General features: G+C 34.8%; 3 protein-coding genes across 3 annotated transcripts; 1 reads left to right on the forward strand and 2 right to left on the reverse strand.

Annotated features, from left to right (window-relative positions):
- The first annotated feature begins 277 nt into the window (after positions 1-277).
- Positions 278-7,085, forward strand: LOC147288316 (KH domain-containing protein At4g18375-like). Its single transcript, XM_086242542.1, has 9 exons — positions 278-414; positions 710-804; positions 1,004-1,701; positions 3,763-4,233; positions 4,434-4,679; positions 4,785-5,000; positions 5,438-5,493; positions 5,573-5,672; positions 6,366-7,085. The coding sequence occupies exons 3-9, from the start codon at positions 1,063-1,065 to the stop codon at positions 6,813-6,815; spliced, it is 2,178 nt and encodes a 725-aa protein (XP_086098668.1). The 5' UTR covers positions 278-414; positions 710-804; positions 1,004-1,062; the 3' UTR covers positions 6,816-7,085.
- Positions 7,086-16,526: 9,441 nt separating this feature from the next.
- On the reverse strand, positions 16,527-19,301 carry LOC147288317 (cytokinin hydroxylase-like). Its single transcript, XM_086242096.1, has 5 exons — positions 19,022-19,301; positions 18,697-18,923; positions 18,334-18,578; positions 17,582-17,960; positions 16,527-17,023 (listed from the first exon to the last, which is right to left on the reverse strand). Exons 1-5 carry the CDS (start codon positions 19,299-19,301, stop codon positions 16,604-16,606), a joined length of 1,551 nt encoding a protein of 516 aa, XP_086098222.1. The 3' UTR covers positions 16,527-16,603.
- Positions 19,302-23,843: 4,542 nt separating this feature from the next.
- LOC147288318 (uncharacterized) lies at positions 23,844-26,001 on the reverse strand. Its single transcript, XM_086241759.1, has 2 exons — positions 25,880-26,001; positions 23,844-25,405 (listed from the first exon to the last, which is right to left on the reverse strand). Exon 2 carries the CDS (start codon positions 25,348-25,350, stop codon positions 24,340-24,342), a length of 1,011 nt encoding a protein of 336 aa, XP_086097885.1. The 5' UTR covers positions 25,351-25,405; positions 25,880-26,001; the 3' UTR covers positions 23,844-24,339.
- Between the last annotated feature and the right edge of the window lie 999 nt (positions 26,002-27,000).

The raw sequence follows: 27,000 nt of genomic DNA on the forward strand, positions 1-27,000 counted from the left end.
TTAATAGCACTCATTTTTAATAATTTTGCAAAAGATAAACTTGTGAGTTGTGATTAATAATTTTATTAAATCCTGAATGTGATGATTACTCTCTTGTTGTCATTGGACCTACATTGAGATTTGGAATTGGGCTTCTTACAATCCAAAAAGACTAGTCCATAATTTGCAGAGATTGAGGCCCATGACTTCCGAGTGGGCCGATTGCCCAATCTTCTTTATCTACAAACAAAAAATGAAGCAAAAATCTGCAAGCCCTTTTACCCCCAAAGTTTCTCTCTCTCTCTCTCTTCTCTCACCAAAAAAAAAAAAAAAATTCATTCTCTTCCTCTGCGCAGATGGGGAGCGCCAGTCGCCCCAGCAAGCGGCAACCACAGTGGTTTCAACTCTGACTCTACAATTTTGTCTCTGCCTCTGGTACGTAAACCTCTTCTTCAACTTTCCACAAACCCTAATTTTTCTTACTGATCTGTTACTTTCATTTCCTCGATCACCCTCCATCAGACACATTTTTTTTTTGTTTGCTATATTAATGAGCTAAAAATTCCAACTTTCCTCTATCATTCTATGGTTTCGTTAAATTCTGAAAGAAAATGCTTGAAATTCTTTTCGTACGAGCTTGTTTAGCTTGAGCTTCGTTTGCCCAAAGGACTCCTTTTGCTTTCATTTCTGTTTTTTGAGCTGTGTGTATGTTTTGGTTTTGGAACCCTAGGGCGTGGGCTCGAAGCTGAAGGCTCTACTATTACGGCTGGTTGGCCAGCTCGTTTGGAAATACTTTACTATTTTGCTGACTTAATATTCAACAAGGTACGTCATTCAATTACAACCTTCAACAATGTACAATTTTAGCTTCTTTTTTTTTTTCAATTTTTTGATTCATGAATTTAGCAGGAATTAGTGTTTAGCGGATTTTAATGTGTTTGATTTTACTGCTTGCTAAAATTAGTATGTTATTCGTCTCTCTCTCTCTCTCTCTCGGTAATGAAAACTTTTTCTTCCCCTCCAGGTATTTATTTGGTCTTTGCTTAGAGTTTAGTCTACTTCTAGTTTAGTTTTTGTGGTATTATGGATGGGAACAAGCGGAATTTTCTCAAGAAACGTCCTGACGTCCAGTTTAAAAGAAAAGGAGGGGCCAACAACAACAAGAAAGGAAAGTGGAATAATTCAAGCCGTGAACAATCTTTGGGGAATTCTCAATCCCTAGATACCGTGTATCGTATACTCTGCCCTTCTAAAAAAATTGGTGGTGTTATTGGGAAAGGTGGCAGCATAATCAAGTCCTTGAGAGAAGAGACCCAGGCGAAGATTACAGTTGCTGATCCGGTTCCTGGCTCAGATGAGAGAGTGATTATTATCTATAGTTCTCCAACTAAAATTTCAAGGAAACAAAATAATGATGAAGATTCAGTTGAGGAGAATGAACCGGAGCCCATGGAGCCGCACTGTGCTGCCCAGGATGCTCTCTTGAAAGTTCATGACAGGATTGTAGTGGAAGATCTTTTTGGTGGAGTTACGTTTGACGATGATAATGAGAAAAATGTTGTCACTGCAAGACTTCTAGTTCCAAACAATATGGTAGGGTGTCTTCTTGGAAAGCGTGGAGATGTTATTCAAAGATTGCGAAGTGAGACAGATGCAAGCATTCGTGTTCTTCCTGCAGATCAGCTTCCTATTTGTGCTATGGGTACTGATGAATTGGTGCAGGTACTGTTTCTATTCTTGTGATTGCTTCCTTGCGCACTTTCTAACAGATGAAAACAGTAGTCCCCAACAAAAATTGATATAACATAGATGCCATTGAACTTTTGAATGAGCTAATAGAGCAAAGGTTATATTATTGTATGAGCTTTTCTGGTTAAATTTATTTTTAAGTTAGGATGTTTGTTTATTGAGTAAATTTTAACATCTTATATGATTGGATATGCTTCAACTTGGATTTGGTTAAATAATTCAACATTGGTCCAGAATAATGAGAAGAGATTGTGGCTGCCTAACTTTGGTTTGAAGCTCATTAATTCAAACCCTACTGAACTGAACTTCAGTCGCATTTTGGGACTAAGTTGATGGCTACTGTCGTTTGCATTCCAGCTATATGAGTTTTTGGTTCTTTCGTAAAGGATTACGGTGGTTATTGGCTTTGCACTCACATGCCTTAAATGAGTTGTTTAATTTTGCTGCTAGAATACTTTGCTGAAAGGTATAGTATGGGAATTTCCTTCTGTCTTTGGAAGTTTTGATACTAAGTGAGGGATAATGGCTTTAACTGCTTCTTTCCTTCAGTATTCTGTTGCATTTTATGGTTTATTTGCGGCAGGATATACTAGCATTCCTTCAAATGAACGTTAGATATACATTTTGGCTTTGTCATGTTAATACGTATAGTCCCTTCCCCCCCTCCCCCTCCGGATTTGGATTAGGTTGTAAAAAATTTCTGTAGGAAGTTTTTAGGATTTAAATTAATTTTTCCACTCAAATATAGATATAATAAGATTGATCACAATCATTCAGCCAATTACTCATGGGCTGCAAATGAATAAAGGTTTTGATTGTGTCAAGTAAAACTGTATTTGATCTACTTGATTTGGGAGTGTTCCCGTCATCTAATGGATTATAAGTACATTACACCACTTGAAGTTTATGTGGATTGGTGTAAATGATGTGGCTTTCTTGGAGACCATTGGGTTTTCCTTACTGTTGGTTTCATTGTCTTGGTCGATGTTTTACCTGAGTGTCGTCTTATGATCAGCATGGTAGGATGCAGGTCTTACTTTTATGGATAGGACTTTTAATTCCTGCGTGCTTCTTGTGAGTAGCTGTGTGGAATTTTTCTGTTAATTATGTCCTCAGAGATGTGAGACATTATTGTCCCTACGAAGCTGAATGATGTGCGGGATTGAATATATTATACTTCACAAGGATGATAGATTGCGCTTCTAGTTTGTGTTGGGCTATTTGTATATGCCCAATTGGTAATGCACCTGGAAGCTCCAAGCCTGCTTTGACTAAATGGTGGTGGATGCAGAGGTGAGGCCAAGAATGCGGAAGAAGAGGTGGGTGGAATAACCTTACCATATTGACTCCAGAGATGGTGACCAAGTTAAAATGGCACCATTTTAGAAATTTATTTGTATTTATTTATTTTTATAATAAGTATGACGTGAATCATTATTCTGACTTAAGTAGTTCATTACTGACTAGCGTGATTTTCCAAGTAGGTTTTACCAATATTTTTGAGGGGCTTAAGAGGTGGCACTAACATTTAAAGGATTCTGGTATACTAAAGTTAAAAGTATAGGAACAATTATCACCATATGTTATAAGGGTATCAATGGGACCTTTTCTTTTAATCACTCCTCATCATGGTGCCTTGGTTACTTTTGTTGTTAGCTGCCTAGATTATTGTTGGAAATTTCTTGGTGCTCGTTTATATTTCTAAATATGTGTATGTACTATTAGATGTCCAAATGATCGGACACTTTGGTGAAGGTTTACTGCTGAAAACTTGTAGTTTTGATTCTAAGATGATATATTGGGATTTTACATCTGTCCTTTTTATTTTATCTTTTTTACTGAGTAAAATTGCCCCATAACTTTGGGATAAGGGGTGCCCCCTCACAAAGGGGGTCGCAGTGCCCAGGCCCGGGAAGTGTATAATTCCTTGGTTTGATCACTTTTAGCCTGTGAGCTTGCTTATGTGAAAATTACTTTGGAAAGTTCTCTATTTTTTCTTTTGACACCTTTATTAACTTTCAACATATGTTGCAGATATCTGGAAAACCAGATGTGACAAAGAGGGCCCTTTATGAAGTGTCTACTCTACTGCATAAGAATCCACGGAAGGACAAACCTCCTTCAGGTTTTCCTATGCCTTTTGGGGGCCAGGGGTTTCATCCTCCTGGAACCCCAATGACTAATATGCTTCCACCTGGCAATCCAATGTGGTCTGATCGGACTCCTTCCCACAGTATGCCACCAATGCCATGGATGGGAGGATATGGAAACCGTTCTTCTGGATTTGTGCCAGGTGGTTTTAATGGTGTTCCTCCTGGACACGGTGGTGAAACTGAAGCTGAGTTTTCTTTGAAAATTTTGTGTTCAGCTGGGAAAATTGGTGGGGTCATTGGCAAGGGGGGTTTCAATGTAAAACAGTTACAACAGGAAACAGGAGCCAGTATTCATGTTCAGGATGCATCAACAGACTCAGAAGAACGCGTGATTCGTGTCTCTGCTTTTGAGGTATGCCCTTTTGTAATACACAACCATTTTCCTTTCTTTAACTTCGTTTTATTCTGGCTTATAAGTGTTATTCGCATGGACAACCTACTGTGCATCAACTATTTGTTGTTGCCTATGGATTTACATGCTACCAATATGCTAGTGGTGGGTCACCTTTTTCTTGGTCAGAGTAATGGGTCACCTTGCCAATATTTTTTCAGGCTTTTTGGAATCCAAGATCACAGACCATTGAGGCAATTCTTCAGCTTCAGAACAAAACAAGTGAACTTTCTGATAAAGGTATGATCACTACTAGGCTTCTTGTTCCATCAAGTAAGGTTGGCTGCATCCTTGGACAAGGAGGTCAAGTTATAAATGAGATGAGAAGGAGAACCCAGGCAGATATTCGTGTTTACTCGAAGGAAGATAGGCCTAGGTGTGCAGCTGAAGATGAAGAACTTGTGCAGGTGATGCAGTTGCATCGTGTAACTATTGTATTCTATTTGCCACATAATTTTCACTATTTTAGATTTGCACTTATTTTTATCCCTTTTTTTTTTTTGGTCATTAAGATATCTGGGAACTTTGGTGTTGCAAAAGATGCTTTGGCTGAGATTACATCAAGACTGAGAGTGAGAACTCTGCGAGATGCAAATGCTGGAGCAGAGCCTGCTTCTGTTGGCCCTACACGTGGATTTGGTCCTGCAGGCAGCTTACCTGGTGGAGGACCACCACCACCACCTAGTGCAATTGGAGCTGGCAGCTCTAGTGGATATGATCCTCTAAGGGTACCCCCTTCCCCCCTTTTTATAAACTTCTCTAAAAAAGAATAAGTTCTATGATTTTTACAAATTTTTCTTTGAGAACTAGTATTCCTTGTCCACTTCTAAGGTGGACAAGGACATTATATGAGTTTTTCATTTTTCTCTCAAGTTTGCGCTTACCTTCTTAGTGTTTATGGCATAATTTGAGTGAAAGAGAACTGTCAGATTTTTCAAAGCTTTTATCCTCTGTTAGTAATGTGTCTTTGAACAATGATAGGCTTGCCCCTCAATTTTTGGTCCTCTCCATGAGTGCAGGACTACTATGACAAGTAAATTCAGATAAATGAGAAGCTTCGCAACACTGTGATCCTTAGACAACATCATTTTATATAACATTTATTACAATAATATGTCCTTGCATTGATAACTAATTTTTATTTTTTGTTGTTACGCTCTTGAAGGTTGGTAGACATGAATATGACCTCCAGAGTTATCCAATGCCTCTGGCTGCTTCTCGGTATGGAACTATTTAACTAGTATTATATGAAAAATTCATGTTTTCATCTGAATTTTATGGTTGCTTTATGTTGTTCCAGTTATCCAAGTGTCAACAATGCTCTGGAGGGCAGGATTCCAAACAATGCAGTGGATTCTTTTACTGGAACTGGAGGGAGCAGTATTTCCAATATTGGAGAGGTATTTTTTCACAACCTTTGGTTCAGCAGGATAAACATAGTAGTATGCCAAGACCTTGAGTAATGACTTTATACATCTAGCCATTTGAAATTTGTAGTATATCTGCCTGTTCTTGACAATCTTTAGAAGTGGAAGGAGGACAATCTAGGGTGCATTTTGACATGCCATGCAAATGAGAAATCCTTAGCAATTGTCTTTTAATTATGCATTTGGAAGAAGTCAACTTGTGAACTATGTCTTACTGGTTTTATTTAATTATAATAATATTTCCATTGTCAGCTTTGGCTTAAACATGCTGAGGCATATTACAATCTTGGCACTCAACGAGGCTCGAACATAGTGCCTTAGTGTGTCTCAGGCAAAGCAGCTACATGGTTCACAGCTTTAGTACAAATGCATTAAAAAAACCGGAATTGGTTTTTTTATTTATTAATTGATATTTTATGAATAAAAAACTTAGTTGGCTTCATTCAACGGTGTTATTTGGTTTGTGTGCATTTGTAATAACTTTGTTGCGTTTCATATATTTCTGTTCTTTTTTAGAACTTCAGATGATAGTTGTGAAAAAGGTAGAATCCTAATGTAGAAGAAAGTAATTCTAGCTTTTGATGGCATATTATTAAGCATAATTTGATCTTGTGTTGGAAAACTGTTTAGGAAATGCGATTGCTAATCCCTTTCATTGTGATTCAGATTAGCAGACCAAGAGTGAAGCTCCATGACTCCCAAAGTGGTGGCTCTGAACGTGTTGTTGAGATCCGTGGTTCTGAGCATTTGAATGCAGCGCAGAATATCCTTCAGGCTTTCATGGCTTCTGCTGGTCAAAATGTGAATGCTCAGCCTGGTTCCTACCACAATGTGAATACTCTGCAAGGCTCCTACCACAACATGAATGCTCAAGAAAGTCCCTACCAAACGAATGCTCAGCAAAGCCCCTACCAAGTGAATGCTCAGCAAAGTCCCTACCAAGTGAATGCTCAGCATAGTCCTTATCGAGTGAATGCTCAACAAAGCCCCTACCGAGTGAATGCTCAGCAAAGCCCCTATCAATTGAGTTCTCAACAAGGATCATACCCCAACATCAATGGTCCGCAAAGCGCCTACCACAACTTTAATGCACAGCAAGGTGCCTACCAATACTGACTCTAATTCGGGAATTTTTGTATCATAATTGATATCATGCTTCTAGATAACTATTGGTGTTATTAGTGTACCAACAGGATACCTAGAAAATACTTAATTTGTCAAATTCCTTTTCGAGTTTTTAGGTGAGAACTAAGGAAACACTTGTTCTGTGCTCCGGGGAATTGTAAACATCATTACTAAGTTAAGGAATCTAGGAGATCTGTTTTTCTATATATTGATTCCTGTATGGACATCAATTGTTGATCGTTTATGAATTTTTCTCTTTCCTCTCTTGGCTTTTCTTTCTTTTACCTTTTTCTTTTTGTTTTTCCTTGAAGAGATATCTATCAAACCAACAAGAACCAGGTACTGTGATAATAACAAAGCAATCTAAAATAGTAGTGGCACAAAGCTGCAGTTGCGGCTATCTAAGATGAGAGCGCATAACACAGCAACAAAATCCATAGATAATCATAGACCTTGACTAAGCCCACAAGGCACACTGGTGGGCCTTATATCAACTAATTTTCAAGCCTAAAATTGATCAATGAAAAGCCCACCTTGCTTGTGTTCTGGTTTATCATCTCAAAATTCATTGTCGTTCTTTATCATTAAAAAGACAGACATAGCTACTTCTAGATTTCACGACGAGATATACTTTTCCAAACATTTGAATCATATTGCCAACTGGATTGAATTTCAATTCGGTTCCAAAGGCAAATAGAATGAAGGTGTTTCGATAGCATTTGTCTTTGGGATGAACTTTACTAAAAGAAGATAGAATGTTTTAAAGTTTCGGCTCCTCTATAGATTGATTCACATGGGCTTGTAGCCTTGTATATCCAAATGCGACAATGAGTTCAGAACTATATGCCATATTGTCAAAATGTGTGGACAAGTCCCATCTAGTTGGCAACTTTCAGTAACCATTAATCTGCATTACAAGCATAGGGTGGGTAGCACTTTGCCAATCTATGGTTGACCTTTTTCTTAGTGGTCTTCTATCCGGTACAGAAAAGTACAATTCCCATTATGTGTGTTGAAAGTTGAGTATTTTCGCACGTGAAGTAATCAAGTACCCAATTAGATAAAGCCTAGTACCTCAAAAACATGATGAAGAGCAAGAGTTCTCTTAAGGTGGTAATGTCTCAGCCGCAATAACATGAAGTGCTCCTTCAACTTGGCCACTTTGTATTGTGGTGATCCCTGTTGAGAAGTTTTGGTGTTTGCCTTGTCATCCCCATCCAATTCCCATGAAACCCCATCAGAAACGCTTTTTCATGTTATCCATATATTTATTGGCTTCATTGATATCTATGAACAGTAACATCACCACCATCACCATCCTATGTTGATTGAAGACATGATAAATTGACTGTTCCAAATCCAATTGCATCCTGAAATCTAGATTGTCTTTTCTTATATCTGTGGGCAAAGTTTCTGGCTTTTTGCTTGATTAATGTCATTCATACTCCTACCTAGAGGCACTCTCTTGTGTCGATAGGTAATGGAACATAATCATTGGTGACCAAACTTCTACACGACTTAAGTTTTTAGAGTTAAGTAATTGTTAACATAGTATGAAAGACCCATTTTAAGAGATCATAGGTTTGAAACATTTAATCTCTCATATATGACTATTACTTATGATATTAATGTGTAGGGTACAATTGCACCTATAATTTGTACATTTATCTATCTCTATCTCTTTACATACAAAATAAAACTACATGTAAAAAAGAGTGTCAACTTAATATATAATGCTAATCAATTTTTCAATAACTTAGAATTTTAAAATTCAATAACGGTAAGATAATTTGTACATTCGTGTGTCAGCAATTCACTTAGGAAAAGAAACCCAAGTGCTCCTCCTTATCCGGCAGGGCCTTACTATGCAATTAAGTTGATATTTATCATCTTTCGACATATACCATCACCATAATTCAACTTTTTATCTGAAATACGCGGTTTCATCATTGCATAGCCTATGAGGATATGCCTATTGACCAAATGTCAATCCAACCATATATGCTAAAAGTCAATCAAACTTTTGTAAAATAGAGTCAGCAAGACCTTGTTGCCCTGCAAGCCTAGGAATCAATTGAGAATAACATGCACAGTAGGTCATTTTATGCAAGTGGTCCGGCAACTTTTGTGCATACTGCATACATAGTATATCCGTATATATGTTTCCAGAAAAGCTATTCGAAAATATTAATTTTGTAAGATAGGGTTCTATTCTAATGCTAATCAACTCCTTTTTTTTTTGCCATTAATGCTAATCAATTTCAGTCCTATATTCAATGGGATGGTCCTTCCTGCCTAATCAAACGAATAATTAGACTTTATCACAAAAAATATGCACAACTCGTTTATGGGTTGGGTTTGGGCTCACTTGCTGGCAATTGAATGGGCTTTCAAATTGGAAGTTATATATGGTGTACAAACGTTGAGACCAGCCATACGTCAACTAAAAATTTCTTGCATAGAACGAGTGGTTACAACTTTTTTTCACAGTTATTTGTAATGTGATAATTATATGATCAATTATTATGAGATAGGTGTTGTGTACAATCATTTTAATAGCGGTCGATTCAATGTTTTTCTTAGTGCTACTTCCTTGTAATCACTACTGACATGCATATATGTTTCAGTCTTTAATTAGTGCTAGAATGTACTGTTGGCAGCAATTCACCCGGACATCGACATGGGTCGGTGACCGACTGAACGCAATTTCATCGGGTAATTATATTGCCACTGAATTCTAAATGGTAGAAAGTTGAAGAATATGAGAAACCAAAATGATAGCCTAACGTGCTCATAAATATATATTTGAAGCCTGATGCCTAAAAAGTTGATGAATCAACATATATTACCTACGTCACGCTTAGATAATTAGTTTTGGCTTGCTTCTGTTTTAAAAAAATATGCTAACAATCAAAATAAAAAACAAAAATATATGTGCCAACCATGATGCAAGGATCTACCTAAAACATTCCCAGATCCAAAGATGATCTGGCTGGACCTTTTGAAAAACAAAATATTGGTAATTTTACAGATTGGTTGGTGGGATTTAGGTTGGATCTTCTCTTGCATATCAGTCAAACAAGATATATATGTATATTAAGTAAGCATTTAGGTTTACATTATATTGTATAATTATTAATTAATTATTGAACACATATAACTCACATCATTAGTTTGTGATTTAGGTTTACATCGACATTGAAGTCTTGGTCAACCATACCATTGAACAAAGAAAGAATTAAGAGCAATCAATAGGTTCTTCTAGTTGTACGTCCATGGATTATTTCCATGAATTAATCCTGTAGGACTGAAGACCCTAGATAGCCATCACTGTCTTTAGGTAGTTATAATAGGTATTTGTAGGTAGACTACAAATGATGATGAGTGACAGCATTGTATCACAGTCACAGCCAATGTGTTTTTTCTGTGGTGCGAACATTGCACCATATGCAGACACCCATCTAACCATTAAATCTTTTTAAAGATAAACCTCCCTCTAATAGAGTTGTAGTTTCCTCTTAGATGATGGAGGTATATGTAATGTAGTATTGTAAGGTAGGTCTCCATACCCGATTTAATTTGGTCAAATTGAAGAAAAGTAACCCATAAAAAAAAGGTTTGCCCTCCATCGACTTTTTAGCTATTGTACACATCTAGAATAAGAGTTGATTCTATCCTCTCATCCGAAAAATTATTGAGGGTAAAAATTTGGATAGTGATTCTCTCTCTCTCTCTCTCAAAAAGAAAAAACCTCTATATATATAGTTATTTTTCTTCTTATTAGTTCATCATAATTTTGTTGCTGAATTAGGCTTCAATAATATTGCAATTCCACACACGATTCAACAGTAAATCATGACCAATCTTACATGTTTTGTGCTTTTATTATTTTTCAAAAAAAGAGAGTAACGAATTTCACATAAATATTTAATTAGGATGATGTAAGATGTAAAACTGTCACTTCTCATATCTATTTTTTGGGGCAAATCAGTTCTTAGTAGAAAAATACTACATATCACTTTTTAAAATAAAATTGACATCATAGGTATTTTATGGCGGTGCTTATCCCGAATCTACTTTTCCAAAGTATTAATATATAGGACGCCTAACTCATGCTGGCTTGGCTTCTATGGACTATAATATAAATAGAAACAGAAACATTACCGCTTATATATATATGTTTGGTTGTTGAATGCAGCTAACTACTTTACAAGGTGCTATATATGTCATATCTAAAAGCATATATATAGTATTAGTAATGCAATGGTAATTCATGTAATTACAATATCGCACGAGGGGTTGATCATTTAATCAAAGTATATATTAATGTACATTGTGTAATCATTAATTCATGGTCAGCCACTTGAAATCGGCATTTGATCGAGAAAGGACAAATTCATTGATATGAAACACCAATATAAAATCACAATTTTCTTTAAGGACAAATTGTCACATGCGTAATAATATTTAAAATTGAGAAGCACTACTTCATTATCACAAAATTTTGGTTGATGGGACATTAATTATCATAAAATTAATTAAGATATTAGTGTAATTGAGTAGTTATGTACTTATGTAATGTGAGAATGTGAGGCCAAGAGAGTGGTAGGGAGGGTGGTGGGGATGATATTATTGGTGGCGCATAATTAGACATCTAATGCTATTGTTTATCACATTTTTATACTATTAATCTAATTTTGACTCTTTCGAAAGTCTCAAAGGTCTTTAACTTATATGGGAACTTGGGAAGGGACCCATTTTGGACATACCACTACTTTATGAGAGAGAGAGAGAGAGAGAGAGAGAGAGAGGCCTTGAAGGCCACCACGCCCACCACTTTAGCTTGAGCCACCCAAACCCACTCGTGCAAGGAGAAAAGAAAGGAATAAAAAGATTTATACCTAATCATTATATATCATCGGATAATCTCTTTTATATATGTGCGTGCTCCCAAAAAAGTGTTATGTGTACATCTACATGAGTCTAGGCTGTCTAGCTGTAGTAATCTCTCCGACTCTCCCATATAACACTTATTTGAAAAATGGGTTTTTTTTTTTATTTTAATTTTTATTATGAGAGTGAAAACTGGTAGTTCTAACTTCTAATTAAACTTCTAAATCTATAAATAATAATGTTTGATTCGTTATATGTACGGAGTCATTTTTTCTTATGGGTAAATCACGATTTGACACTTGTAGCTTACAATGAAATAATAATTAAGTTTTTTTATTTATTATTATTCAAAAAGAGGAAGGATTAAACTTGGGTCTACAAAAGCATATTTTACAATATTTTCAACTAAGCTTTACAAAATAATAATAAAGTTGAGTGAACCACGCATCCTTTTCACATGAGAGGGAGTGCAGCAGATCAATTGATTAAGTTCAATTAAATTTGAGATAATCTCTATATGCATGAATTAAAAAATGCATTCCTTCTTGGCAAAGACAACTTCCTTTATTTTCGGTTTGAAGAAACTTCCTTAACATATCATATCTAGCTAATCCCGTTACATATGCATATAGAGATTATCTCAACCATTTCTCTTGACCAGCCTACTTAATTATCTTGTATAAATTATATTTTGGTTTTGTTTCTATATGTATTTTCAGTAAAATACTGAACACATCTTATAAAAATAAATCCATATATAATTCTTTATAAAATTTTCTAGTATTGTGCATCCACGGGTAGAAAGTAATTACAATAATGCTAGTTGTCCCATATTTTTTTTCCCACATTTGTATCCCACATGATGTGTCATTACTTTACTGGAAGGGTATTTCTTTTTTCTTTTTTAGGTTTTATTTTTTAATTTTTAGTGTCCAATGTATGAATGCCATGTAAGATGGTATAAAATTGTGGTATAAAAATGTGGTAAGTGTAGCATTACTGAAGTAATTATGATTTCTTAATGGTGACAGTACTGCATATTGCATATTTTAGATCTACATATCATTGTCGGATCAAGAAGTATAGATTTTATAATTTTAAATTTTTTCAACTCAATCCATTACCATCTTTTGAGTTGCAAATTCGATTTATAATACTATTAGAAAGGTTTAAATTAAGAACCTGTCCCAAATATGTGGAAAATAAGGGTTAGCTAGGGTTGATTTGTTATAAGGAGTAATATAAATTTGTGTGCATGAATGCATGCAAGTTAAATGAGATGGTTCTTGTATAGAGACTTAAAATTTAGATGGCTTGGATTTTTAAATTACGATGCGGAGAGAGTTGTACAAACTATACCTCATTATGTTTAAGATGAGATATATCTCAATGCAAGGAGCCTAATATACATATATATAATGTACAAAATTAGTTTTCAATTATTTCTCAACTTCGTCCAGATCAATAAGAGTATACTGCCTCGAAAGATTAAAACTCTCTTTGAAATGCGAGATTTCAAAGTTAGGAATTAGAGTTAGAATAATGCTATACTTACCACATATTTTATACCACATTCTTATACCATCTCACGTGTCATTATTTTATTGGACAAAGTTTTTCTTTTTCTTTTTGGGTTTTTATTTTTATTTTTTAGTATCCAATGTATGAATGCCATGTAAGTTGCCACATAAGGTGGTATGAAATTATGGTATAAAAATGTGGTATATCTAGCACTACTGTTATAGTTAATATGTAAATTGCTTAATTGATTACATTGTTAATCATATATAAAAATTTATTGTCTTTGTATGAGAATAAATAGAATAATATAAAGGGATTTCAGGTAAGTCATTGTATATATATAGTAACTAGTCTCTCTATACTCTCTTCCGCGAATGTGATTGAAGCAGCTATTTCTATTGCACAAACACCGATATTTTGGTAAGTGTAATCTATTTAATAAGCTTCTTTTATTTCTATTCTCAAATCACAAATACAAACAAACCCAGTTGTTCAACCTAAATGAGGACCCAACAAAAAATTGAATTTGTGAAATTAAGGGGAAATTAATTAAGGAGAGAGAGATGTGAAGAGAAAGGAGCGTGAATTTGTGAAATTAAGGGAAAATTAATTAAGAAAAGAGAGGCAGCATTAATTAAGGAGAGAGAAGCGACAAACCAGTTCTCATGGCGGGAAAGTAAATTTAGGAAATAAATAACCGACTATTGGATTTAAGCTGAAACGATCTCAGCCATTCGGACTCGAAGATAAATTTTAAAATTCAAAAACCGTTATGTTTTATTATAAAGATTTCAAAGCCACAATATTACACTATATTTAGTCATTTCAAATAAAATTCAAATACATTGTATCTAATTTAATTTAATGTTATGGTTTCTTCAACTAATTAATGTCATGTAAGTTTATTATCAATTAAATCTAGATGGATTTTCTATCAAAACTTTCCATCCAAATAGACTGTAAGGACTACAAGCTAAGTTTCTCTCACCCATACATTTAGATCGATATACATAGTAATTTGTTATTTATATTAAATGACTAGCTATTTATTTTAGATATATATATATATATATATTGGCATTCAATGCCTGTATATATAGAGAAAAAAAATAATGAATTAATAAAAATTGGAGAATATGTCTTATAAGATATGGAAAATGGTTGGGTCCATTTAAAATTATGAAATATTAGAAGTTACGTACCCATGTTGAGAATAGGTGTACACTACTGGGGGGCATCTGTAATTTTAAAGGAAATGTTCTCATGGTAACAATATGATACCAACTAGCTATTGATCACTCAGAAAACAAAACTTAATTATTAATTTAGAGACATTTTTTCTTTTTAATATTGGAAGAAGTTCTAAAAAATAATATAAAAAATAGAAAATTAGGATTAAATACCAAATCTCAATAATTTTTTGGTATAACATGAAAACTATATAATATTTCAATTTAACTACCAAATTTAAATTTAGTTTTTAGATTAGATCACAAATATGTTGGCCCATTTGATTTGAACATTTTTCATTTGACATTTTTATCCGTTGGCTCACATATGATGGATGTTAGTTAAAATTTATAAGGTTTTGACAAAATTGTCCTTGAGGCTTTTATATTATATTGAAAATTTGTTAATATAGTATTAACTTCACATTTAGTTATGATTGTACGACACTCACAACTTCAAATTTAGTTGTGACTGAACGATAGTCACATCTAAGTTGTAAGACAGTCACAGTTAAGTTGTGACTTAATTATTTTTTTTAGAGAAATTATACTACAATATAGTATAAATAGAGGTCAAAATAATACTTTTACTCAAAATAATACATAGTATAGTAGTGTGAGTTGTCTCTTTCAATTTACCAAGACAGTCACAGTTAAGTTGTGACTAGATTGTTTTTTTTTAATACAATATAGTATAAATTAATGTAATATTTGTGATGTAATATTATTTTTATTTTTTTATTGTAGTGACATGTGATGTAATATTTGTAAATTCTAATACCTTTTACTTTATTATTTTGTTTGATTTTTCAATTAATACATAATCTAAAATGCTATTTAATTTTGGTACCTAAACTAAAAAATTATTAAAATTTAGTAGTTAAAATCAATGGACCTTATAAAAAAATACTAGCAGTATGACATGTTTTTCTAATATCTTGTCAATTTAAGTCATTAATAAAAAAATATTATTTAAATATGTGATAACAATATAACATATTTGATATTTGACTGTCGAAAAAAATTTATCTATCATAGTTGTATATATTCTTTATGTGTCTATCTTGCTTATTATGTGATCTAGCACGTGATAAGAGAAATAAACACAATATTATATACGTTACGTAAAAATCTGTTTTCTTAACGATTGCGTATGAATAGTAAAGAAGGAGAGAGTTTTTACTACTTTTTAGGATCTCAAAACAGTAACTTTATGGATCAAATACATAATTTAATTTTGGATCTATATATAGGTAACTGCAATTGGCGCAAAAACCTTGGAGATTGGGGTGGTGTGGTGTCACTGTTCCTAATTGATGAAGTGGTATTAAAAAGTGTGGCATTGGAATTTTTCGTACAGTGTATTATAGACAGTGACAGAGAAGAGAAATAAATAAATGGTGGTTGAAGACAAAAAACAATGAGAAAAAATTGAGTAGTGGGAGGCGCAGAAGAATCAGAGTGATTGGGTGTAGGCTTGCAGTTGATGATGGGATGGCTGCCAAAGCATTCTGGCTTGCTAGCTATGAGTATGAAGATCCTGGACCCTACTACCCTTGTCAAATGCAAGTTGGCCATGGCCTATTTTTTTAATTAATCTTGAAGGATAGATAAGCACTTTGTTAAATCAATCTCATAGAATGGAAGAATCAATCTATCATTCATTATAAAGTTTTCATGGGCCATATATCAAAGCTAAAGAAAGAAGAAACCCTTTTTAAACTCATGGATCACTTTGTGTGTGTGTTTTTTGTTTATCCTTCTATATGAGTATTCCCTCATTGTTTAAATGAATACTTAAAGATTGTTAATCTGTATTGCAATTTCAAAATAATTAAGAATTTATTTGAGTAATGATTTAATTAAATTGACGTACCAGACTATTTAGTAAAAAAACATTATATAATCATTGTAATTTTCATTCTTATTGACATTGATTCCTTTAGTTACGGTACAAGCATCAATATTTCAATTCCCATCTCTTCGATCACTTTGCATGTATAACTCAGAGAAAATAACAAAAAATTACAACAATAATTTTGACCAAAACTCCATCTCAAGCTCTCAAGTTCTCTAGCTCCTCAAAGAACAAAGTCATAATGCATGCACTCTAACTCCAAAATCAGAGTTCTAATTTCAAGGGTTGATGGGATTCAAGCATACTTGAACCCCATACTTGGGCTTTATGGTGAGGACAATAACCGGCGCATGTCGATAATTAGGCGAAATCGTGAAGCTAAAACGCGAGATTAGCATGGCTAATATGATCTTAGCTTCCATCATGGCAAAAGATTGACCAACACAATTTCTAGGACCAGCAGCAAATGGAATGAACCTCCCTGGTGTGAATGACTTGGAAGCAAACCTTTCTGGGTTGAACTCATTTGCATCTTTACCCCATAACTCTTCACTGTGGTGAATGGCCAGCACTGGGATCCAAATCGACAGTCCCTTTGGAATTTGAAGGTCACCAAGTTTGATGTCTTCAAAAGCCATTCTAGGGAGCACAGTGGCTGGTGGATACAGCCTCAGTGACTCATTTATTACCATGTTCAACTGCAAAAAATGTGACCAATTAATCACCCAAACTCTAACACATATACATATACAATATATAATTAAAGGCAGAGCAGCAGTTGGGCAAGGCTTAATAAAGTTTGTATGATTACTAGACATGCAAGCCACGGCCAGTACTGCCAAAGCCCTCTTAACAAATAATAATTGATACATTATCATATATAACGATCAAGACCAAAGTTAAAAAGTTCTAGTCACTCTTACATTACTTTTGAAGCTAGCTAGCCTTATAGTTGCTCAATGTCCATATGAAGAGGTACTAATAACATGGTAAAGTAAATTGTTTATACTGCTAATTAAATTACAAGTGCATGTAAAGTCCAGGTAGGTGTAGTAGTTTTTAGGCTATATTTGTTTACAAGTTTTGGAAGCATATATTGCTTAGTGGCTCTTGTCCCTACTCACTAGGTATATACCTTAATTTTTAGTGATTTCATGAGTCATGACCCTTCCTTAACCAATACCCACCGTACCAAACCACCAAAAAATATATACAAATTAAAATTGGCTTTAAAGCGAGGCAGTATGGTTGCTTACCAAGGTGAGCTTTGATAGGTGATCAACAGAGGGAATGGCACCATTGCAGACTTGTTTCACCTCAGCCCTAACCTTTTCTTGCCAAGAGGGGTTGCTGGCTAATAACATGACTGTCCAAGTGAGCAAGAGGGCTGTGGTTTCATGTCCTGCAAAGAAGAATGTCTTGCACTCATCCATGATTAGCTGAAGATTTAAGCTGAACCCATTCCCTCTCTTCTTCTGCATCTCATTCAGCAACATCCCCAGCAAATCATTCCCATAAGAACTGCTCCGACCGATCTCCACGCAATCTTTCCGGCTCTGTATTATCTCCATCAACAGCCTCTCCACCTCCATTTTCAAAGATTTTATTTCTCTGTTGTATTTACTAGGGAAAAACCTGTAAATTAAAAAAGAATAATTAAATTAATATGGCATTAAGAATTAGAACATATGTCAAGCGGTTTTAAAAAACTACCCTGATTTGATTCAATTCTTTTTTTTTTTTTGGCCAAGATGATTTGATTCAATTCAATTGAAAGAGTATTACAACAAACTGACTTGAAACTTGAAAGTGACCGACAAACAATTACAATATATAATAAGTAAAAAAAAGGAATCTAGTAAAGAAATTAGAAAGAAGGCAAACGTTGACCACGTAAATAAATATATTGGCTTTTATAAAATAAAACAAAGCGAATCCAAATTTGAAATTAGAAATATCCTAAAATGAGTAGAGGATTTGATTTAAACAGGTAGAAAATTGGACTGACCGGCTTCCTGGAAGGCAGAGGTGCCTGCTCGCTTGCGCGCAAAGACGCTGCAAATGAGTGAGTAGCCGGAATATCTGCTTTCCCTTGTCGTAGCTGCTGTCGAACTCCGTCCGGGAAATTATGTCGGCGGTGAGCCGAGTCATGTACTCACCTATCTCAAACTCGGTCCGGCCGCCAGAGTCCATCTCATTGTGCAGCGATTGGAGCATCGCCTTAGTGCATTCCACCATGTACCCCGCATAGCTCTAAAACCATTTGTATATGTGTAACGTACATCGATCAATATTCTTTTCTTAAATCAAAAGCTAGCAATTTAATTAAGCACCAAGAATCAAAGTGATTGAAGGGGCGATATGTATATACCTTGAGTTTGTCCCCCATGAATGCCGGTGCAACGATGTGACGCTGGTGATACCAATCTTGGCCGTTGGCCATTAGCAATCCACGGCCAATAAAATGCTTGGACCCTTGTTGTTGCAGCCATGACTTGCCGGATATGGTGCTGTACTTGGCCAACAGCTCTTTGATCAATTCGGTCTCGGTCAAGCACATCCGCGGCTCAATTCCATTCCAATATATAAATCTCTTCCCTATATACATATTCACAAACATGATTCGTTATGTGCATGATTGGTTTTTAAATTTTGTTAATTCGATCTAAGAAATGGAAGGTATGTATATGTTGTACCATATTGTTTGGACCAGGCGACATAATGAGGCAAGAGGCGGGCGACGATGTCATGGTCGATAGTGTGCATGTCATGGGCGGTGGACTTGGCCACGAGGGAGGCCATGTCGAGGATGTTGCCGATCAGAGGGCGGGGTTTCGGGCCACGCACTCCTTGCTTTTCCATCATTCTCTTGATGCGTCTCGGGGTCACCCAGTAACACGCCACCGTGTCGTAAGCAACTCTTGCTAGTAAACTCAGGAATATGACCAACAGAGTTGTTAGCAACACCACGGCCATGCTACTCATGCTCAAACAAACAGAGCCTTTTGCTAAAATCAACCAAAAACGCTCTTTCTTTGACTACTTTCGAGTCTGTGTGCTTCAATCAGGGACGGACAGCAATTTATAGTGCCGGATACCAAACAGACTGTTTCTCTCGCCCTTAGAATTGCCAGGGGAAAGGACGATTATGGTCTTGCAATTTAACCCCATATTCTCTTCATTTCCTGTTTATTAATGTCTAATTAAGAAAATTTCGGATTTCCTTGGCCTCCCTTTGTAACAAAAAAATAAAATAAAAGTTGGGACAAATTCTATAATTAATGATGAGTGAAATTTGTTTGGAATTGAATTTTAAGTTTTAATGGCAGGGACCAAGGGGAGAGAACATGTCCAAAACAGGGGATGAATTGAATAGTAATCTTGCTGCTGTGTCCACCTAGCTTGTACTTAATTTCTGACTTAGGGTCTGGAATTTTTGTTTTAGAAAAAAAAAAAAAAAAAAAGTAAATTAGTACCACTACAACACATATATAACTTAAATATTGTTCTTCGTCAGCTATTTGATATATTATATTATTTGAGTAATCATATATTTGAACATAATTCAAAATAACAATATGAAAACATAACATATATGCATGTCTCATTGACCATATTTGCACTATCAAGATAGATTTATCATATCTCACATTTCTTCTGTATTACTACAGCAATTAACAAATTTTAACCCAATTTAGAAAAAAAGATTATTTCTTATATTTTCTCTACCTAATATGGCCTAATGCAATTCTATTTTTTTTTTCTAATTCTAATTTCATTCCATGAATGATTCCCTCCATTTTTCGTGATTGTGGAAGTAGTATAGTATCGAAGATATAAATTCTCACACAAATTATGCACCTTGGATCTTCATCCACTAATGACTCGTTTAGGAGGTGGCTATGAGCTAGGGATCTCGTGCATGTACTTAATATATTTTTCTTAAAAATAAAAGATTTATATGGATTCTTAAAAGAATTATGATTAATAGTAAGCAATATTTTCTAAATTCGAATATTAAAAGAAGTAAAAATTATGGAAAGAACGTGAGAATTTTTTCGGGGAATAAAAATACTATGGACACGAATTTCTTACCTCACCGTTAATTTGTTTTATGGTAACTTTCAAAAGACTGACCTGTAAAATTTTAAAATAAGTTGTAAAATAGCACATTTACTCATGAACGAGAGTCCATTATAACAAAACAAGCCATTTTTACTCCATTTATTTATACAAACAAAACTATGTACTCCATTGAGTAAATTTGATATTTCATGATAAAGCGGCACACGGAAATGTTTGGTTTAAAATTCTAGTATACGTATTTGATGTACATTAATTTGGCGCTTGCTACATACTAAAATTCTATATATAATGACCATTTTAACTTTATAGCATTACCCTTTTCATGCTTTATTCTTTCAAGTCATTTTGATTTGCCTATACATATAGAATGTACTCGATTGGTTGTTTCCAACTCGTTATTCCAACCATTTTTTTTAAGCACAACTCGCGCGGAACCCTTGTTTTCACTATCACGTCAATTTCTGCTTCATGCATCTATCTTTTGCTCTTTTTTTTTTTTTTTTTTTAATTGAAGCTAGGGTTATTTTTCATGTTATTTTGTAAAAATCATACCCAGAAATAGAGAAATTAAAATAAGCACATTTTCAGCTAAAAGTTTTAAAACAACAAGTTTCTGAATTCTGAATTTGTGTGATTTGTGAGGTAGGTTTATATTCCCACGCATGCTCCCAGTGGAGTCCATCCCAAAAGAAATTAAAAGCTTATTATAAAAGGAATCCATATACTACTTCATATATATATAGGTAGGTGGATGCTACTGGGTAGCTAGCTAATATTAATTAGATCCAATTATTTTCGATCTCTGAAAGTAAATATATATCTATGTCTCCGCCTTAAAGAAAAAGAATAATCCAACCGTCCAATTCATCCAATGAGTGGTATGACTGGTATCTGTACCTCCATCTCCCCTCCTTCAATCTGCCAGGTTTTGTTCCCCAATCACTTCATCGATCTTATGTACATGCTCTACAGTACTCTATTCATCTTAATCTCTCCATCAATCTTATGTATTTTTGGAGTGTAGTACGTGTGTTACAATTAACAATGAAAATAATTTCATAAAGTGTGTGGGTTGTAAGTTGTAACGTACATTAACTACTCATTAGTTTACATTAATATTTGGCAAAGTGATCGATCATGATAATCTATATGTATTCACGATCGATCAGGATCATTTGGCTATTGGATTCCTCAAGAGACTACTTGGAAGGACCTTTGGAGTCAATTCAGTCCAAAGGTGACTACCAAAAACAAAAAACAAAATCACTGGAAAGGAGATGCCTGCTTTGACCTTTTTTGTGTGATATGGAATTGATTATCAGCTGCGAGTCAACAACTTGTCTTCGCTGCGTCAGCAAAGACATTGGGGATAATTCTTTATATATGCTTACAACGTACGATTAATTCGTGGTGCATGGATCAAGATCGAATTAATGCATGGGTATTCTCCTGCAACTTGTGAGACAACTTTTACATAATATTTATGCGTAAACTTAATTTCATACTTGTACCTACGTAGCTAGATACATGTATTTCATCACATAACATTGCACACCATGCTCATAACATGCATCAATTAATTATATATATATATATATTAAGATTATCAATTGCCTCGTGCAAGGATACACATGCATCATGCCTTTCTTCTGAGACCTCTAATTAGATAACTTCTCTCTCCTAGGAGGTGCTTGCAGATTGAAAATAATTGAAAATGTGTACGTTCATGCTAACTTTATGCTCAAATTAATATAGAAGAAATCTTGCTCATATAATCATATTTAGTCATTAATCACCAAAAAATTAAATAATTGTTAACTTGTTATAAACACTATGAAAAATGCTTTGAAACTCAATTCTCTTAGTCTCATATGAAAAGGGTTGGGTTCTGTAGCATCATGCATGCATATGCGATTGCGTTCAATTACTCATCAGTCATAATGCATCCACATGCGTAGCACATGCAGATTTGATGATAGAGTATGAACAGAATTAAGAAGGTACAGTTTAATTAGCAGGCACTGTAAGTATTCCGATATATGATGAACTTTGGTCGTTGACATATATTAATTAGTGTTGTAATTAGCATGCCATGAACCGAATCTTCTATGCCCAAGTGGGTTCAAGGAATAGCCGAAAGTAAACAAATGTAGCCATTAATTTGCATCAAGAATTCATCAAGACTTGCTAAGTATGATAAAAGAGGTAGTTAGATTAGTTTAACAGTTATTTGAGAATTGATCTCTGGATATGTTCCATCACTACATATAAATATGGAAGATAATGATTGGTGAGTCGGTGCGTAAAACCAATATATCCATCTTTAAGCAGTATAAGAGTAAGATATTCACAAGATATATATGTTTACAGTTAAAACAAAGATTAAAAATGTCATAGTTAGCGGAAAGCTATGGCCCCTAGAATCATAATCTGCTAATCATTAAAATATCATTACTTTCACATTTGAGAGAGAGAGAGAGAGAGGAATTGTTGACTACTTGATATATGTATGAGTCAAAAAGGATGGGAAGGGAAGCATGAACATATGCAAATTAGTGTAGGAAAGGAAGAGAAGGAACATATTCTTGTGGGGTTGGGCCGGTGCCCTTATTAGGGGTAGGGTGATAAATTTTGACACGACACGATAAACACGAGTAATAAATGAGTTGGGCTAGTGTCAAGCAACACGATTGTGACACGCTAAACACGTTTAATTAATATTATATAAAGAAAATGAATCATTTTTCTCATTTTTAAATATGTATTATATGACATATTGTATAATTATGACTTATTTGTATATGGTTTTATTAGTATTATGATTAAATATGTTTTTTATATTTTAAAAGTAATGCATAAGTAACTATTTTGGTTTAAACATACAAAAAATTACGTTTAAGTTTTGATTCACTAAATATATGGGTCAACCCGAAAAAGATACAATTATAAATGAGTTGGATTAGAGTTGAGTCATTCGATACGATTAATTAAATGAATTGGATTAAGATTGACTAGTATTTAACACAAACACGGAATGACAAGACACAAATCCGACATGACATGATCCATTGACAGCCCTAATTAGGGGTATGATGAGCCACAAAGCTAGACTACAAAATGGAGAACAAAACCATGACATTTGATTTGAATTCTCGCACCGTACATCATGTTCATAGCATAGGATGCTTGTACGGTCGATAATGGATGGATCAAGATGGGACCTCATGTTTTTCTTAGTGTATTTAATTTTTGTTTCTTATGCATCAAATTTCAGAATTATTTGAAAGAGGTGGTGTGTCTCTGTAACTGAGAGATACATTTGGGCTGATGCGATTACCAGCATTAGCCTGTGTACTGTGTACTGAGAGATACACTTGAATTTTAATCTAAAACAAAATACCAAAAGCCTGTGCCTATTTCCAGATCAACAAGTCAAATAAGCTTCTTCCGTTAGTGTAAAACATTTATACAACATCCATTTCATTGGCATAAAGAGCAACCAACATGAACTGAGAGAAACAGGGTATAATGGCAGCTTCAAAGAGGAAAGGGTAGTTCTCAAGGAGTCAGAAGGATGCATAAGAACTCAAATCACCAATAGCCTAGACAACTAACAGCAAGTACCTGCTTCAATTAGAATCTAATTTTGTGGGAATTAATTCAAGGATAAGAAGGTTTGAGAAATTGTTGTTGAGCAAGAACAAGGCTTAGAAAGGGTAAAAGCATCATGTAAACATCACTAATCTTCAGGTGCACAAACAAAGCTAAAAGCAACAAAAGATCAAAAGAATGACGACCTTAGCAAGTGCTTCTTGCTCGAAATGGCCTACGATGGAATATCCAAGCTCCAAATTCAACCTGGCAAGTACAGGTGATACATGAAACAGTGTATTCAACTTTAACCTCAAAGATCAAAACAATGATGACCTTAAGCACCTGCTTCAGAGGATCCAGTTTGTCTTTGTAACTCTTCATCAGCATTCCTAAAAAATTGGTCCCAGCCACTCCCAGTACTAGTGTCCAAATAATCAAATGGCACTGCTGTCTTCAGACCTGGCCTAACACCACATTGGCTCTCCACAATTCTGAAGTCCACACCATCCCCTTGTCCACTACAATTCTGATCCAATTCCTCCCATGTAAACATCAGGGGCAGCGTAAATGCACCCCATGGGTTGAAATCCACAACCTTAACCCGCTCATCCTTCGTCACATACACATCAAAAGTATAATTTTCTGATTCAAATCTTGACCTCAAAAAATCCATAAAAAAATCTAGTATCAACGCTCGAAGATGATCTTTCTTTTCAAGCAGAGCAGGATAGAAGGTAGTCACCTCACGTTGGGAAATTCCAACTAAATTCTGACTGTGTACAAAGCAACGGAATTCCATCTCTGGCTTAAGGGATTTGTACCATTTACGAAGCGCAAGGAAGAAGCTCTTGGGTCTTGATGATGTTTTGTCACTGCACGAATCATATGCATGGCACAAATCATGGATCAATGACTCGGAGGATTTTAGCAATAGTGCAATCTCACTGAACGAGGAGCATCTGAGAGTCCCACTTGTGCTGATCCAAGCAGAGTCTTTTGGTGAACTCCAGTTTAGCTTAGGGAAGACGGCACCTCCAAGGGATTCAATTGATTCCTTAATCTCCAACTCAAGGTCAGGAAAAGAAGGGCGCAACGGAGGCTGCTCTGACTCATTGTCAGATCCTTCTGGTACTTGATAGTCATCTTCCTCCTCTGGATTATGAATTCTATTGGGTAAGGCATCTTCATTTGCGACGGAAACAGGAAGAACAAAGGGCCCCGAATCATCAAGAAGGTACTGGACAAAGGGTTCTGGAAGTTCATGAATCCGGGTTTTGATAGACACAGATTTAAATTTAGGGTACCATTCCTGTATCTGGCATCGATTCACTTCTTCTTCCTTCATTTTATTGTTCAGTGTATGGATCAAAGGCGGTTTATTATAGGTTACGTTTTTCTATCTGGTGAAGAAAACCAAAGGGCATGATTAGTATAAAGTACACAAATTTTGTTTTTCCTAAACCCAAACAAAGATAAATAAACAAAAAAAAAAAGATTCTCTGATGCATTGTTGAAATTCTTCCAATGATCCCCACTGAATTTAATCCAAATAAAGAATACACAATTTAATGAATATTTATGACAAGAAACCTTGGATAAACATCACCAGTAGACCACTGCAGTGTGAAACACTTTCACCAGTCAAAGTATTGATGTATGAAATCAGTTGGAGAAACAATTAAGTCTGAAGCGTTTCAAAAATTATGCTTATCACTGCAAAACCCTAACACTAATAGTCGGGTTCCCATTCCCCTCTCTGCAAACCCTAATTTTTAACTACGAAGGACCATGATTGAGCAGTTGCTTTCAAATGCAAATTCAAGTCGAAAAACAACAATTACATTGTTAGCAATGAACAGAGAATATATGTGTACCTAATATGCGTTCAGAGGCAGAAAGCGTCAGTAGTTTGGAGCCAACGTAGAAGAAATGGAGAAAACGAGAGCTTGATTTGATATTTGGAGGAGCTCACTATTTTCTTGTGCTATTGTTCGAGTGTGGGAGAAACGGAAACAGTGGTACATCGGAGGCCCACGGCCCAAAACACTACACGTGGATGGGCCTACTCACATGAGCCTCATGATCTAACAAAAGCTATCCAAGACCAGCAGGAGGGGCCTGGAATAAAACACAGCCCAAATCAAGACTCAAACCCATTATTCTAGGACTGGAATAAAACAATTTAAAAGAAAACTACAAAAACACTAAAACACCAAAGTAGATTGAGAATTTGTTTGTTTTTTCATTTAAATATCCTCTTGGGTAAATCATATTTAGTATTAATTATTTAATCATTTAAACATCACCATATTATAAGAAAAAAAAATCACTGCATCAAATTTATTGTTTATTTGAAGATTTTTATGGCTCTTGATCGATTATGGCTTAAGACTTAGGAGCATTGGCATTCTATTAAGACATTTTGTTTTATTTTATCTATAAAAATCATAAATGAAAATATAAAATAATTTTCAAAAAAGATGCCAAAAAAACCTTTTAGGTTGATAGTATTTATCTTGTACCCAATGTTATGAGTTCAAATCATATTCTAATATGTAGAATGACCATTTGGATTTGGATGAGCGGATGACCCCCACTCTTTTTTTGTCGAGATAGGTTCCGAGTTTAAAGTTTATAGACACTAATCAACTAATGAAAAAAAAAATATTTTCCTATCCTATTATAATTGTTATTTCTCAAAATAAAAAATATATAATTTGATAAAAAAACCTAGAATTTTTAAAAAAGAAAAACACTCTTAATTCTTAAACTGAGTAGTAGTAGATCTAAAAACACTATTGTCATTCGCACGCGTGACACATTCGTACGGAAAATCTAAAAATTCTTCCTAACTTCTCATTCACGGTACAAAACCCTATCCAGACCAAACTTTACTATTTACCCAATCAAACAGGAAATCCACTGCCAAGACACGTGGCGAAAATTGTTTGGTCCGTAAAGTACTATAAGAAAACTCACAAGTTACCCAATAACT

The sequence above is a fragment of the Dryas octopetala genome, chromosome 4, assembly GCF_963921425.1.
Source record: "Dryas octopetala chromosome 4, drDryOcto1.1, whole genome shotgun sequence".
Lineage (NCBI taxonomy): Eukaryota > Viridiplantae > Streptophyta > Magnoliopsida > Rosales > Rosaceae > Dryas > Dryas octopetala.

What these genes read in the sequence shown, in the direction of transcription:
- LOC147288316 (XM_086242542.1), top strand. Translation starts at nt 1,063, where the DNA reads ATGGATGGGAACAAGCGGAATTTTCTCAAGAAACGTCCTGACGTCCAG. An exon ending in ATGCCTCTGGCTGCTTCTCG is followed by an intron (nt 5,494 to 5,572) that starts GTATGGAACTAT and finishes ATGTTGTTCCAG; the next exon opens with TTATCCAAGTGTCAACAATG. An exon ending in GTATTTCCAATATTGGAGAG is followed by an intron (nt 5,673 to 6,365) that starts GTATTTTTTCAC and finishes ATTGTGATTCAG; the next exon opens with ATTAGCAGACCAAGAGTGAA.
- LOC147288317 (XM_086242096.1), bottom strand. Translation starts at nt 19,301, where the DNA reads ATGGCCGTGGTGTTGCTAACAACTCTGTTGGTCATATTCCTGAGTTTA. An exon ending in CGCCTGGTCCAAACAATATG is followed by an intron (nt 18,924 to 19,021) that starts GTACAACATATA and finishes ATATGTATATAG; the next exon opens with GGAAGAGATTTATATATTGG. An exon ending in TCATGGGGGACAAACTCAAG is followed by an intron (nt 18,579 to 18,696) that starts GTATATACATAT and finishes AAATGGTTTTAG; the next exon opens with AGCTATGCGGGGTACATGGT.
- LOC147288318 (XM_086241759.1), bottom strand. Translation starts at nt 25,350, where the DNA reads ATGAAGGAAGAAGAAGTGAATCGATGCCAGATACAGGAATGGTACCCT.